The 14,593-nt window shown below is 56.9% G+C and overlaps 6 protein-coding genes across 6 annotated transcripts; 3 read left to right on the plus strand and 3 right to left on the minus strand.

Moving 5' to 3' along the window:
- Window positions 1-933: 933 nt before the first annotated feature.
- On the plus strand, window positions 934-1,643 carry SPRG_12442 (hypothetical protein; the record flags this gene model as incomplete). Its single annotated transcript, XM_012352491.1, has 3 exons — window positions 934-1,062; window positions 1,128-1,215; window positions 1,259-1,643. The coding sequence occupies 3 exons, from the start codon at window positions 934-936 to the stop codon at window positions 1,585-1,587; spliced, it is 546 nt and encodes a 181-aa protein (XP_012207881.1). The 3' UTR covers window positions 1,588-1,643.
- A 696-nt stretch (window positions 1,644-2,339) lies between these two features.
- Window positions 2,340-3,234, minus strand: SPRG_12443 (hypothetical protein). Its single transcript, XM_012352492.1, has 3 exons — window positions 2,878-3,234; window positions 2,769-2,834; window positions 2,340-2,723 (listed from the first exon to the last, which is right to left on the minus strand). Exons 1-3 carry the CDS (start codon window positions 3,211-3,213, stop codon window positions 2,370-2,372), a joined length of 756 nt encoding a protein of 251 aa, XP_012207882.1. The 5' UTR covers window positions 3,214-3,234; the 3' UTR covers window positions 2,340-2,369.
- A 98-nt stretch (window positions 3,235-3,332) lies between these two features.
- Window positions 3,333-4,805, plus strand: SPRG_12444 (hypothetical protein). The gene has a single exon (XM_012352493.1). It carries the CDS (start codon window positions 3,347-3,349, stop codon window positions 4,664-4,666), a length of 1,320 nt encoding a protein of 439 aa, XP_012207883.1. The 5' UTR covers window positions 3,333-3,346; the 3' UTR covers window positions 4,667-4,805.
- A 540-nt stretch (window positions 4,806-5,345) lies between these two features.
- SPRG_12445 (hypothetical protein) lies at window positions 5,346-6,334 on the minus strand (the record flags this gene model as incomplete). The annotated part of the gene is made up of 3 exons (XM_012352494.1): window positions 5,346-5,504; window positions 5,557-6,022; window positions 6,075-6,334. 3 exons carry the CDS (start codon window positions 6,332-6,334, stop codon window positions 5,412-5,414), a joined length of 819 nt encoding a protein of 272 aa, XP_012207884.1. The 3' UTR covers window positions 5,346-5,411.
- A 1,168-nt stretch (window positions 6,335-7,502) lies between these two features.
- SPRG_12446 (hypothetical protein) lies at window positions 7,503-7,992 on the plus strand. Its single transcript, XM_012352495.1, has one exon. The coding sequence runs from the start codon at window positions 7,570-7,572 to the stop codon at window positions 7,909-7,911; it is 342 nt and encodes a 113-aa protein (XP_012207885.1). The 5' UTR covers window positions 7,503-7,569; the 3' UTR covers window positions 7,912-7,992.
- Window positions 7,913-11,323, minus strand: SPRG_12447 (hypothetical protein; the record flags this gene model as incomplete). The annotated part of the gene is made up of 8 exons (XM_012352496.1): window positions 7,913-9,233; window positions 9,279-9,457; window positions 9,507-9,674; window positions 9,725-9,933; window positions 9,980-10,139; window positions 10,189-10,424; window positions 10,473-10,592; window positions 10,638-11,323. The coding sequence occupies 8 exons, from the start codon at window positions 11,321-11,323 to the stop codon at window positions 7,992-7,994; spliced, it is 3,000 nt and encodes a 999-aa protein (XP_012207886.1). The 3' UTR covers window positions 7,913-7,991.
- Window positions 11,324-14,593: the final 3,270 nt, after the last annotated feature.

Raw genomic sequence — 14,593 nt, forward strand, 5'->3', positions numbered from 1 at the left:
ATGCCACCGTCGTCGTGGAGCTCGCTGCCTGTGCGGAAGACCTGGTCCGTCGGCGCGATGCGGATACCGAGCGCATGGAGCTGCGCCACAAGATCTTGGCTCATGGCTGCAAAATCGCGATTCCGGAAACCGATGTCGGTCGCCTCCGGCTTTCTTCGGACCGGAATGATTTCGTTTGAATTATATTATTTCCGGCTCACTCGAGATCCAGTGTATTGTAATGGGATGTTTTTAAAATCGAACGGCGCCGCCAACAGAGCAGCCTCATCGGAAGAGTCGAGACTACAACCAGCTGCGTGGTCCTCTCTTTGCGATCCAGCAAATCGTGGCCTCATTGCTCGCCGCGCCATCGCAACGTTTGCTGCTACATTGGCCTTACTGGGCACAACAGCAATTTGAAAATCCGAATGCAACGTCAGTCGTTGTTGGAACGCGACAAACCCGCCGAGTGCAGAACAGGGGCGGTGCACTGGCCCTCTATCGAGGTGCAGTGAGGGACCATCTACCCGAGTAGTTCAACATCTTTGGTGGCGATGGAATCAAGGAACGCGCGTCGCCTCGGACTGCGTACTAACGCTGTGACTGTGTGTTAGCAGCGGTAGCATGGTCGCATGTGGCTATAGACACGGGCCTCGATTGCTTGACCACAGAACCAAGCCACAGCAAACGCAAGATCACTTTGGCTTCACTGGTTGAGACGGCGAGTGATCTCAACTGCCTGCCGATCAAGATCGGCTGCTGTGCGCACGCGATTGGCAAAAATTGTCGTATTTAAACCAATCAGCGCTAGGAACTCGACGTTGGGCGACGCGGATTGGGTGAAAAGTGCACTTTGCATTTTGCGCCGCGATGCTGCTCCGAGTTGTGGTAGGCCCATCGCTCTCACAACTTCCTCACGACATGTGGTTGCATCTCACTACCGGTATACGGTAGATGTTTCATGTGTCTCTCGGCTACAACCTCGCCATGAAGGTGCTCGCGAACCGATCGTGGTGGTCCCGCATCGACGACCATATCCTCCTTGGCGCGCTGCCCTTGGCTGACCGCGGCCACCATCTTCTCGTGGGACTTGAAGCGAGATGCCTTGCGTGTTGGTCTCACGTGCACCTATCTATGGAATGCCTTAGCTTCAAAGAGAAGGTGTTACCGCTGTCGTCACCATGAACGAACCGTTTGAGATGCAGCCCACCCGTTTGGGCCGGCCAGTGACGCCCGGTACGCAGATCGACGTCGAATCCATGGAACGAACGCTGCGTAGATGACTGGCGCGAGCTCGGTATTGCGCAACACGTGGCAGCGACCCGAGACTTTGCGCCACCGACGCTCGACAGCCTCGTATCGTGCGTCACGTTCGTTGCTCGCCACGTCGCGCGTGGCGAGACGGTCTACGTGCACTGCAAGGCCGGGCGTGGACGCAGCACGATCGTCGTGGCTGCGTACTTTATGCAAGCGCACGACTGGTCCATTGACCAAGCGCTAGATTTCATCAAGCAAAAGCGACCGCACATTGCTAAGTCCAGGTCGATTTTGCGGCAGTTTCAAGCCCACTTGGCAGCCCAGTGTCCTGACGCAGTTCCACTAGAATAAATGAATTGCACGTCAAGCCTATTGCAGGGCAGGCACAAATAAAGTTCCAAATCCGACGATCATGCATCGTTTTCGCTAATCGCCACACGTCCTTGAACGTTGACACATTAGCATCGGCACCGAACCTCCAGCTGGTGGCGGGATCAAGAGTCCGTCTTCTTTGCAGCGCCTTGTATGGTAGGTTTCAAGTTGGTACAGTTGCTACACGGCGTCGGAATAGAATGATGCGCACGAAGGCGCTCGATTGGTTGCATGAGAATCCTGTAGATGAATGAGCCGCCGGTATTCACCATTGGAAAGGGAGTGATCGAGTGGTCCCCCGTCATGTCCTTCCACCGCAAATCCATCGCCCCGTGTACAATGATACATCCACACGATCGCTGCAGCTTCGTCGGTTTTCGTGTCGTACCACGCCAATTGCTAGCGCAGATGCTGAAATAGCTCAAGTCGGGATTGACTTCGGTGCAAGTGCAGCTCTGTGTTGCACGTATCATTTTGTCACGCGATTGGCCAAAATAATACCTCCCGTGGCACGCTGACGTTATCGAACAACATACCACGGCCAAACGGACGGCCATCAATTAGCCCTATCTCTCCTGTTCGCCCCCACGCATCAAGACGAACAGAAGTGTAGAATCTTGGTCCTAGTCAAAGTAGAGCGGCGCTCCCTAATTGCTACCATTGCCTCATTCACACCATGGTGTCTTTGCGTCGATCGCTTTACTTGCGAGCACCACATTTTCACACAAAACTATAGAGCCAAAATTGCGACTTGATGTTTACTACGGCGCAAAGGTAAAGTGGTAGATGCCTTCGTCCGTCGTCGGCGCGACCCACTGGAAGCCCTCAGCGCGCGCACACTCCAATACGTAGTCAATCGAGACGTTGCGCTTCGTGTACGCGAGCAAGAAGAGGTGGTTGGGGCGCCGCGACAGAAAATGGCTCGCGGACGCAAATAGCGGTGCCACGTATGCCTTTTCGTAAATGATGTCGGCGCCGAGGAGCACATCATAGCACCCCTTCGTCTCAGGCGTAAGCTCCGTACCCCAGAGCAGCTGCTTGCAGCACACCGTAGGATCCATGCCGTTGAGTTTGCAGTTGTCAATGAGCACCGGCATCGACTCGTCGTCACCGTCCTATGCACGAGGCATGAGGTACCATGCGGGCAAGGAAGAGCTTACCGTGATGAGGACGTCGGCGCCAAGCTTGCCGGCAAGAATGCCACAGAGACCGAGGCCACTCCCAAACTACACGCATAAGTCATTTGCCACAGAAGCACATCGAGGGTACCTCTAGCACGCGCTTGCCCTCAAACAAGGACTTGTGACGGAACATGAAGTCCGAGAGGAAGTCGCCGGCGCGCCAGAGCGTGAGACCCGTGCTGTTGAGCGTCTGACCAATGTCGCGGCGCAGGCCATTGAGGCGGATCTCAATGTCGTCGCCAAACGTGAAGCAGAACGACTCGTCGTTCGGGCCCTTGGCCTCCTCGAGCGCCGACTGCACGCCTTTCCGGACGTCAACGTCGTCGTCGTCATCGCCGACGTCGATGCCCCGCTCCATTGCAAACTCGCGGAGCGCGGCGAGCGCGTCGGCCGAGAGGCCAATGTCATCGTCCTGTTGCATCATCGTGCTGCTGCCAATTGTCGGAATCCGCCAATGAGCCGTCGCGATGATGCTCGCTTTCTATTGCTTTTTAAGCTGCTTGCGAGCAGGAAAGGTCGAACGTTTTGACCAATCGCAGTTCACCGACCGAGACGAGATGGACGGAGGTGGCGTGAAGCGGCCCCACGACGACGAGTCGCTGCCGCGCAAGCTCACGGCCGTCGGCGTGCAAGGCCCGACGGGCGCTGCATACACGGTGTACGAGAAGAACTGGCACTGCAAGGACTGCGGGCAAGAGAACTACGCGCGCCGGCCACGCTGCATGCGCTGCCGGGCGGCCAAGGTCGCTGCGCCGGACGCGCTCGTGTACACAGCGGCGAACCACGAAAACAAGTGGCGCGAGGCGCTGGACCCGTCGACGCAGAAGATCTACTACTACCACATCGAGACGAATGCGACGCAGTGGGAGCGTCCCAAGGAGATGGGGGCGGCGCCGCACTCGACGGGCTGGTTTGGCCGCGGCCAAGCTGGTATTGACAACGCGAGCAAGTACGAAGATCTCAACACGCGCCTTCTTCAGCGGCCCGCGCGCAAGCAGATCGATGCGATGCCGACCAAGAACACGCGCATGGAGGGCGGGAACGAGTACAACATTTGGTACGACAAGTACGTCGGCGAGAACTGGGACCACACCAAGGGCCAGGACCCGGCCGAGCACCGCTGCTGCCTCGAGACGGACGGCGGGTACACAAAGGCTGACAAGATTGGCAAGTCCAACAAGTTTTTCTGCCTCCACTTTGCCCGCGGTGGCTGCGCGCGGGGTACCGAGTGCAACTACTTTCATCGGCTGCCGACGATGGCCGACGAGCTTCGCCTCGGCATGCTCCACGACTGCTTCGGCCGCGAGCGCCATGCGACAGACCGCGACGACATGGCGGGCGCCGGTAACTTCATGCGCAACTCGCGGACCTTGTACGTTGGCGGGCTCAAGCCCAAGAGCATGGTCACGGACATCGTTATGCAAGCGTTTGAAGAGTGGGGTGAGGTCGAGAACGTCAACATTGTGCACCGCCTCACGACAGCGTTCGTCCGGTATCGCCACCGCACGTCGGCCGAGTTTGCAAAGGAAGCGATGAGCAACCAGGCGCTCGAAGACAGCGAAATCCTCCAGATCAAGTGGGCCATGGACGACCCGAACCCAGTCGCCAAGGCTGCGGCCCAGCGAGCGGATGCTGATGCGGTGCATGCGATGCTCAAGTCGCGCAACGTCTCGACGACAGCCGCGCCATTCGACTACCCCGAGACGTACCAGATGCAGGCCAACAAGAAGCAGAAGGCGCTCACGGACGCCAACATGTACCCGGACACGGACACGCAGTTTGCTGCGACGCACCACGCGGCCATCGAGCAGCAGAAGCAGATGAAGCTCCTGAGCTACGCCGACCAGAGCGACGACGAAGGCGAGGATAACGCGTAGAGGCCACCCACGATCCAAGTGCCTCGTAGGTCTCTTGCAGCTACACTGTACGTACTACGTTCCTTGCTTAAGACCTGTATCTATGCAGCGCCAGATCAATTGTGATACTCGAAGAAGGAGATTGGTGCTAGCAGTGAAGAGATGCAGCGTGAGACTTGTGATGTTGGAGGTGACAGCAACGCATTGATAGTCTATGAAACAGTATAAGCTATCCGAGTATAGTGGGCGTCTCTTCGAAGCTCTGTAGTGGTGGGATGCCCTCAACTTGCAGGCGCGGCGGCACTGCCCACTGCAAGGATTCAGCACTAAATATGATAATAAATGGCTATATATTGCATATGTCACATACAACTCATTGTGTTAATTATTCTTGATCTACACCTCGTACGCCGACGTGGAGTAGCATTTCGCGATCTGTATCGTGTTTTTCATCATCATGGCAAGTTTGAGCGATTTTAGAGCTCCAACAGACTCCGACGATGGCGAGCAGCGAGGTGGCGCGAGGTTACCTCGCACAGGATTGGTTTAAAATAATCGATAACTGACCAATGAATGGAATGACGTGACTGACAGTGAGTTATTTTTTTACATCGACATGTTCGTTCGTTGCCGCGTTGGCGCTACTAGTAGCAGTCCATACTTCCTCGCAAACTAACTCATTATTGCTGATACAATTGTACCCAATCGAGTAAACATGTACATTGTACTATTCATCACTATCACACAGCAAGGACGTTAAGCGCTCTTACGCCCGCCACGCGAACGAAGTATACATGCCCTTGTCCACGTTGAAAGCCTCGCCCTTGTCGCCGCCACCAGCACCGGCAATCACGTGCAGCTAGACAAGAAATACACTGTCAGCACCGCTAGATGGAACGAGAATCGAGTACCGGGATCAGGTGCTCTTCGCGTTGGTGGCAGTCGCGCGCGTGCGGGAGAGTCGCCCAGTTGGCTAGCGCCTTGCGACGGTCCTCAACGTCCGCTTCCAACGCCGCCTCGGTCAGCGCCACGTTGAACTTTCGCGCCTTGTTCTCAAGGTCGCTCGTGCCACGGCTCGGGTGAAAGGTCGCACCGGACCCAACGATCGCAATGTTTTCGTCGCGAAGCACGGAGAGCACTTGACCGATCTTGAAGTGATGAATCGGGTCCAAGCCCGCAACGACGCTCACTTGGATGATCGGGATATCTTCGTCCGGGTGAATGAGCTTCATTGGCACAAACGTGCCATGGTCCCAACCGCGCGTCGGGTCGAGGCGCGAAACAATGTTGGCATCCTTGAGAAGCTGGTGGATCTTCTGCGCGATTTCCGGCGACCCTGGTGCCTTATAAGTAAGTGAGTAGGCCTCTTGGGGAAAGCTACGCGTAATAAATAAGCCGTGGGTTTACATCGTAAAGAGGCAGTCTATACCCGTAGTAGTCATAGAGGAGGTCGTGAGACGCGCCAGACGAGATGGCCACGAACGGCTCTTCCCAGTGCGCCGTGACGATGACGATGGCCTTTGGGCGCTTGGTCGGGTCGTGGAGGCTCAAAAGCTCCGGGATCTTGGTCTCGAGGAAGAGACGCGTCGGGCCGTGGTTGGGGTCCGTCGACGGCTTGAGGATCGGGAACGGACCAGCGCCGTGGTTGGCAAAGACGGCGGCAGCACGAACAGCAGCGCACGTAGCCATATCGTTAGTAGTTGGCGCGGCGGAGGAAAAGAAAGAATGAAGGGCGAGAGCCGAGGTCAAGCGGGTTAGGAAAGACGACATCGTGACGTGATGCAAATCCAAAAATGAGTGTGATTGGCCATCCTCGAATTTCGATGAGCCAATGGGGACGCTGCATGGATACGCCGAAATGGAATCATCAACGCGATCGCATCATACCATAGCATACCATAGCACACAATGTTGTCAGATGTGTGGCGCTACCGATGACCTTCGAGGGGCTAGTGTGATGGTGTATACGAGCTTTCGGTGAGCTTCATCATCTTTACTTCGCGTGCTCAAATACCAAGAGTCGCTCGGAAGCTGCTTCCGGGAAGCCGACTGATTCGCTTCATGTCTCACGGAAACAACTTCCGGGGAAATCCCTGCTCCTCGTCGTGCACACAACGTCGAACATTGCAGGTGAATGCAAGAGCAGCAACGCGTTCTGTGGCAGCTCACGAATCACTTAACAGCCATCGCCACGCGCCGCAATCCCTCAAGCATGCGCAGGTGGGACTGAGAAAGGGCCCCACAAAGAAGAGTCGATAAGACGCGAGGCAGTGTACATTTTCAAGGAGGACTTTGTAGCACATCCAAAACAATTGGCTGGGCAATGTTGATGACTTGGCGGGCATTGCGCTCACCTTTAAATCCTACAGGAACTGTTACCAAGCCGCATGGCCCAGATCAGTCACGAGCTCGGTATTGTACATTCGTGACAGGATGTCAAGGATGTCCTTTGCCCGTTGTGTGTACCGCTATATGCAGGTGTCTGGAGCGACACGATCGTCCGGTTTTCATTGGCACAAGGTCGTCGCTAGACTCGCGAGTGCGCGCACTCCAGGTTCCACTCGATGCACGCAGGTTGTAACAGCCGTTCAAAAGCGCACCGATCGGTGTGAGCGGCCGACCAGTCTACAGGTTTTTATCGGCACCTTCTTACCAATTCGGTGTGCTTACGTCGATTTCCGCCCCAATCACCCCAGAATGCGCACCTCCTCCAATCGACCTCGGCCGTTCGTGATTTGCCTGTTCCAAAGGCTTCTCTCATAAAATACTAAAACCGGATTGTGGCATACAAATAACTAGTATACATGGTCAATTATAAACGGCGTGTCCCAGCGATTGCTATGCCAGCGTAAAAATACAGCGGTCGAACGGCCCACACCCACGGCGCCGGGGCAGCCACATCAGAAGACGCCGACCCGAGACGCATGCTTCCTGTCTTGAGCGCCGGCGAGACGATCGGCGTTGTCGTCGCCTCGGTCGCCTTGGTGCTGGTCGTCGCCGCAGCCAAGCTCCGACAGGCGGCGCCCACGCGTCGCAACTCGATCTGGTCCAGCCCCGACGACGAACTCGAAGACGTGCGCCTTCTCCAAGCCGAGCTGCGGAAGGCCAAGGCCGCGAAGCGCGAGCCGTTCTTCTATCCCGTGCTCGAAGAGACCGTCGCCTGGTGGGAAGAGTGGCAACGCAAGACGAAGCAGCACCATGACGCGGTCGCACCGCTCTGCGCGACGGACTACCATTTACACACGACGACGCTTGTGACGGCGTGAGGCGCAAATGGCCGTCTGTAGAGTAGACGTCGTACACGTGGCGTCGAATAACTTATTGCAACACTGCCGTGCATGAACTCTTACGACTCGACCGGAGGAAACGCAACGACGTATTCGACGTTTGGCAGCGCCGGCTCGACGACCTGCTTGGCCGAAATGTGTCCTGGGCGGGCTGCCTTGGCCTTGGGCACAACACGGTTGTGCGAGATCTTCATGCCGGTGCCGTCTTGGACGAGGCGCTCGACGCTGCTGCGAAGGACTTGGAGCCAGCGCAGCTTCTCGGCGAGCGACGGCGCGAAGAAGCGCGTCGCCTCGTCGTTCTGGACGAGCACAAACTCGTCCGGCGACGCGGCGTCGCAAGGAAACTCGACCACGTACGAGAGCTCCGAGAGCACCCAAACACCTTGGGCTAGACGCGGGCGGGCAATGTCGTGTTCATCGATGAAACATCGCAGCACGTCGTCTTCGAAGAGGGCTACGAGCCACGGTGTGTGGCGGCTGAAGCGCAGTTTGCCCCGAACGACTTTGCTCGGCTTGACGCACGACGGATTTCTTGCGCCCGCTTCGAGAGCACGGTCTTCCTTGACGGACTGCGGTATTGTAGGTGACACCATCGTCGGAGGCAATTCGACCTCGACCTCGGGGGACGCGTTCGCGCCACAGCTGGTCACATCTAGCCCTTCTCGCGTCGACGGTGGCGTGCCTGGTTGATACACGAGCGTGTGGAAGCCAGGCCCAATGACCGAGACGGACGCCAACGGGCTCGGTTCGACCTGGTTGCTTCGATCTTGGCGCTCAATCGGAATCGGATCGAGGCGAAAGAGGCGCAGTGGCGCGCCAACGTCGTAACGCTGGGTGGAGAGCGCAGTCGTCAGCAGCGGTTGGATTAGCGGCGGGGACGCAGGTCGGCGCCATCGCGGTGCCGGTGCAACTTGTCGATCGACCTTCGCGTCGTGCAGGGCAGGCGGCGTTGTGACGCGAACGGGCGGTATCACGGGCGTGCCTCGGCCAACGTAAAAGGACCCAAGGGCGTGCGGCTGGCGGTCGTTCGTCAGGTGCAATCCAAGCGACGCATCCACCGTTCGCGTATCCGAGGCACTCGAGCGCTGGTCTTCTCGAAAGAGGCTCTGCAGCTCGACGGGCTGCGCGGCGACCATGTCTGTCATTGTAAGGTTCACACGACGTGAGTCATCTTGCTGGGACAGAGTGTAGCTGTGCGCCTGCAGCTGCGGTACGTAATAGATGCGTTCCTGACGGGGCTGATCCACCGCACTTAGTTTGCAACGCAGGTTGAGGACGCCCAAGGCACGGCGGCGGAGCAGCTACAGTGTAATTGAAACGACGTGAACCTCGTTGCGGGTCAGTACCTGAAGCTGATGACTGTGGTGGCTCGACTGCTGAGCAATGTCACGATTGAGGTCTGAGTGCACCCACTTGGGCACGATGCCCCGCAGCATCTCGTAACCAATGCTCACGACCGCGGTGTCGGCAACAGCAGCAACGAGCCCGTACGGATAGTTGGTATTTATCGCCCAAATCGTGTGGCCTGCACAGCCCTTTTGATGCCAAAGAAGGGTATTGCATCGCTCGCCTACCGGTCGCCACTTGCGCAAGATCGACGTGAATTGTGATGGGTGGTGCATCCTTGGCCGTTATTGTCGCGTGCGATGGTGTAGAGTCAACGTCCACGACAGCTTGGAGGGTGCAAAGGCCTTGCTTTAGGATGAACACGTGGTTCAGTTTGGCGTGTACTGGAAAGATCACTAGGAAGATAACACCTGAAGCAATCAGGCTACGAAGGATAAAACCATACCCGCGCTTTTGGTGTAGACGACCTCGGTCATAGCGTGGTACAAGTGACCAATGCGGTCGAGGTCGAGGCGTGACGCCCAGCCGAGAGTCTGGAAAAAGGACACCTCACGGCGCATCGCCGTCAACGTCGCAGCTTCCCAGAGCTCCGTAAACGTTTGCGCCGTAAACGAGATGAGCTGCGTCGTATCATGTGCCATGGCCGAGAGGTTTCTAATGGACATATTGTCTGCAGTTATGACAACAACGTATCGCGTACCGCGTCATTTGATTGGTCAGTATTTCAAATTCGCCAAATCCATGGCCCGGCCCCGCGCGCTTGAGTGCGACGTGCTCAAGGGACGGAAGCGACGAAAACAAACTCACTTTGCCCGAGACGACGACGTAGTAGCGCTTGGGCGCATCGCCGTGGGCGTAAACTACGTAGAAAACTGAATATGATACGGGACACGAGAGGACGCCACGTACTCCATTGCCCCTTCTCAAACGTGTCGTACTTGGCCGACGCCACGATGTTGGACATGGTTTCGTCCGACATGCTCTGGAAGATGGTCATGTTGGCGAGATGCTTGATGATGAGCTTGATGCGCTGGCTCACAGCTTGCTCGACGAGGTGCCAAAACCGAGGCTTCTTGGCAGTGCCTTGGCCCATGATGCCCTCGGCGACCTTTACGTTGGCGCGCACCCAGTGGGCCTTGGCCATGCTACAAGCCGTACCTCAACCGACGTGTATCGTATCTTGATGCTCTTACATGTACTGAGGCTGCACCACGGACGGTACCGGACGGACTAGCATGGAGCACGCCGCCATATACGCGGCTTTGGTAATGCGCAGCGCTCGAAGCGGTGTCTCGGCCACGACATTGTACAAGCTACGCCACGTCACACATCAGATGAGCGCGAAATGACGCGCGTACCTTGTCGCGGGCGTCGCAAAGACGATCTCGCCGCCATACACGTCGCCCGCCTTGAATGTCCAGCACGTATGCAGTGACGTTGACAAAGACGACGCGCTCACCCGGCGGTTCGGGCCATCCGTCGCGTGCACTTCTTTCTTAGTAAGCGGCACTGATATCACGATTGGCTCTTCGGGCACGATCGCATTCATACGCAGGCGGGGGATGCGCTTCGAGAGCTTCATAATCGTCGGCAGCACCGACTTGGAGCGTTTCTCGTGACGTGGCGCCATGAGCGTCTTGCTTGTCGTTTTGAAGTTGCTCGTAATGTCTCGCATCGGTGCGACAGCACTGACGGCTGTCGTCAACGGCAAGTCCATCGGAGACAAGACGCGCTTCGTGTGCATCTTGGAGGCGGTCGCGATGCCGTCGAGAAAAATGTACATGCTATTGAGACGATCTCCGATGCGGACAATCTTGTCCCCTGGCGCAAAGGCAACAACGTCATGAGCTACCGCCGACGCTGGCGGGAACCACAACGATGCACACAATGACGCAGTGTCAGACACGTCGTCTGCGAGGTTGGCCACCGCCGCACGCAGGTGCCAGCACGTTTTTGTTGGCTCCCCCAGGCGCTGGAGAGTGCTCGTGACGTCTTGCGCTCGCAAGATGAAGAGCGTGCTGGCCGTGTGCGCCAGAATCGTCATGGGGAGGATCCTGTCGCCGTTCTCATCGACCGCGCCGTGCGTCTGCAGGACGTCGCCGCGCCGAAATGTGTGAATGTGCCGCCCGTATGCTGCACCGAGCGGATGATCGCTCTCCGTCGCTGGTGCGGGCTCGAGTTGTGACGACGCTTGACACAACGGGTGCCCCTCGAGCGCGTCCGGACATGCATCGATGTGCTCTCGACTGTACGCGCCGAGCTGGCCTCGCAAGACGATGACAAAAATGGGATCGACGTCCTCTCTGTCTTCGGCGCAGACTACGTCGCCTTCGGCCACGTGTTGCAGCACCAAATACGGCACCAGCTCGAGGCGCAAGTAGAGGGGTACGTGCGTGAGAAGCCCGAGATTGTGCAGCAGCCGCGTCACGTTCTCCACGTCCTCGCGTGCGGCAAATCGACCAAGAGGACACTTTGCCAGAAGCGACGAGGCACAGAGCGGCAGTCCTGGCAAGAGGCCATCAAGCCACAACGTGCAAGCACTGCGTGGGATCTTCAGCAGCACCGAAGGTTCAGTGGTTGAGGCGATGTCCAATCGGCGGTAATGACCTGCTGGTGCGTCGTGCCCAAAGAAGTCACCAGGCAGCACCATTCGCGGCGGCCTTTCTGCGTGGCCGTGCAGCGAGACGGCGCCCGACACGAGAAAGTACGTGGCATCGACGTCGCTTGCTTGGTTGTACACGTGCTTTTGCGCTGGAAACGAGAGGACTGTCATGACTTCAACAAGCCGGTCCACGATCGCATCGGGGAGTTGCTGCAGCCCCGCTTGCCATATGCACCACCGGTGCAACGCAGCCAGATCCAACGGTCTGCGCTCCATCGGTGGAATGGATGCTACTTCGAGCAGCGGTCGGTCACTGCAATCGGTGTGCAAGACGAGGGCAAACTCAGCCCTGTCGATTAGCACGACGTCGGAGGATTCCATGGCTCGCAGCATGGTCACGAAGGGTCGCTGCAGGAGCCAGTGGTGCAACGAATCGTCGACGCGTTTGTTGGTGTCGTTCCAGAGGTGTCGATCGCCGTACACTTCGCCCGACGGAATCGTACCCACGAGGCGGTAGCTGGCTGACGCGCTCACCTTGCGCTGCGTGCCGCTCGTGGTATCGTCTGCAGCAACCACCAGCAATGTTACAACAGGGGAAACTACGGGACGCAAACCAACCTGCCGTGTCGGGCACTTCGATGCAGTAGAGTCCCAGCTGCCCTGATAGCACAACGATGATGTCATGCCAGTCGCCATCGGGCACGACAACTACGACAAGCACGTCATGAGCGCTGCGTCACTCGTAGTCGCTCTGAGTACGTGGCTCGTTGGGTGCAAATGTTTTCAGCTGACAATGGTCAACAAGGCGATCCTATATTGTTTCACGTCCATCAGAGCCACGAGTGAGTTTGGAACCCACTTGGCTCGCAACGCTGAGCTGAGAGAAGAGCGTGTACTGTGTGAGGTACGACCGCAGCTTGGTCCGGCCTGTCGAGTGAATATCCACGAGCGTTGTCTACGAGCTAGCACTCTAGCCGAGCTAAAAGTGGCGAGACAGACACACCGATTTGGCGTACAACATAATCGGCTTGGGGTTCGTATACGCAATGGCGCGCTCGATTGTGTCCTGGGTGCACAAACAGACATTCATGCCTTGTGCAGCAATGCTTGCTGTACCTTGCGCAGTGCAAGCACGAGACAACTTTCTTGGGCGAGCTAGCATTGGATTCCAGCGAGTGCATTCCTCGAGGTATCATCGGTGACAACGTACGAGGCTGTATTTTCGGTGCGTCACGGTCTGCTTGGACGTGATTTCTGTCAAGCCATACTCACCTAAGGATATATCGGGCTCTATACTGTGCCTGGCGAAAACGCTGATTCACCTCCTACGCCAGAAAATGTGTGCTGCTCGATGCAAAGAAGCGTACCAGCATAGTGATTCTCAACGCTGTCGCCAAAGTCCATGGGCTCATGTGACTCGGCGTAGAGTCGAGCGAGCCACGCTGGAAATGTCTCTTGACGGTTCGTGCGCTGGGCAAACTCTGTGTTTTTGTACGCACAAAGCGAACCCTCGAGCTAGAGACACACCATACGTATCGCGTTTGAAGGCGAGCAGCACGCACCACATAGTACAACTGCGATTCAGGCGTGACGAGATCGTCCTAAGGTGTCGTGCTGGCGTCGTGAGGTTGAAAATGAGCGTTGTACTTGGTAGTGAAGGACGTCGCTGTCGTTGAGCTTCTACAACATGCCATCAAGATCCGTTACCACTGTCGCATGTGAAGTACGAGGAGTGTGCACTCGTTGGCGACGTCTATGCTCACATGGAAACCATCATGGAAAACAAGCGGCTTTCAGCCGCGCTACGTACATAGCAGTGCTTGGGACGACAGAACAGCGAGAACATCCTTGAGCAAATGTGCAATCACTCGAACATCGCTGTCAAGACGGTCATGCATGCTATGGATTCGAATTCTGCTGCACGCTCAAATGCTCTTGGGGTGGACGTACGGGACTTGGAGCGCCCACGTGACTGCTTTGCTCTGGAGCTTGTCCATCCGGGACGCATTCGCATGGGGCTTCTCAGGACTCGACGGCAGCTTTGTGCTTCCGGCGTGCAGACGCATCGTCGAACCTCGCTCCAATGCTGGTGCGACCATTCTCGTCGGCGCAATCTCGGCCCGTTTCGCACCGTTTTTGAGATGCGTCTAAAAAGGCGCCACTGAACCGAACATCGAGTGGATATACCGAACATCGAGTGGATATGGGCAATCTTTCATGGTACGGTAGCCATCGTAATAGCATCTCGATCTCGACGTCGCTACCTGGCCAAGCGTACGTGATGAGCTTCGATTCAGTACAGAACAACTACAGTATGCTCATTTCAAAGTCAAACTCGTTCCCGTGAAACCAACGACCCCGCAAGCTACATCAGGGGGTGGTTCAATATTGGACCAGCCAATTACTGCACACTTGCAACCGATATCCGACCTAGAAGCCTGCAGCCTAACATTGTACTAGAAATACGCGACGGGGGAAAACGATGATGGGTACAATGTGAGAGCTGTCGCCTTTGCCATTCATAGTCTGCTGACGAACGGCAAGCGCTCTTCTCTGGATGTCCACCTCCGGCGCCGCACAGGGAGCCCAATCATGGACCATTAGAAGACTACTAGTAATAAACATCAACGCGTGCCCAACGCTACCGTCGGCGTGCAGTGGCCATGATGTGGCCGATCCTCCGCGCGTGCGTGCGTCCACACCGTCTGGCTT

This window comes from Saprolegnia parasitica (assembly GCF_000151545.1).
Source record: "Saprolegnia parasitica CBS 223.65 unplaced genomic scaffold supercont2.100, whole genome shotgun sequence".
Taxonomy (NCBI): Eukaryota; Oomycota; class Saprolegniomycetes; order Saprolegniales; family Saprolegniaceae; genus Saprolegnia; species Saprolegnia parasitica.

Excerpts from the sequence above, each read along its gene's own strand:
- SPRG_12443 (XM_012352492.1), bottom strand. The coding sequence starts at position 3,213 with ATGATGCAACAGGACGATGACATTGGCCTCTCGGCCGACGCGCTCGCC. Across the intron at positions 2,835-2,877 it reads AGGGCAAGCGCGTGCTAGAG|TTTGGGAGTGGCCTCGGTCT; the intron begins GTACCCTCGATG and ends TTATGCGTGTAG. Across the intron at positions 2,724-2,768 it reads GCGCCGACGTCCTCATCACG|GACGGTGACGACGAGTCGAT; the intron begins GTAAGCTCTTCC and ends CCTCGTGCATAG.
- SPRG_12446 (XM_012352495.1), top strand. The coding sequence starts at position 7,570 with ATGCTTCCTGTCTTGAGCGCCGGCGAGACGATCGGCGTTGTCGTCGCC.
- SPRG_12444 (XM_012352493.1), top strand. The coding sequence starts at position 3,347 with ATGGACGGAGGTGGCGTGAAGCGGCCCCACGACGACGAGTCGCTGCCG.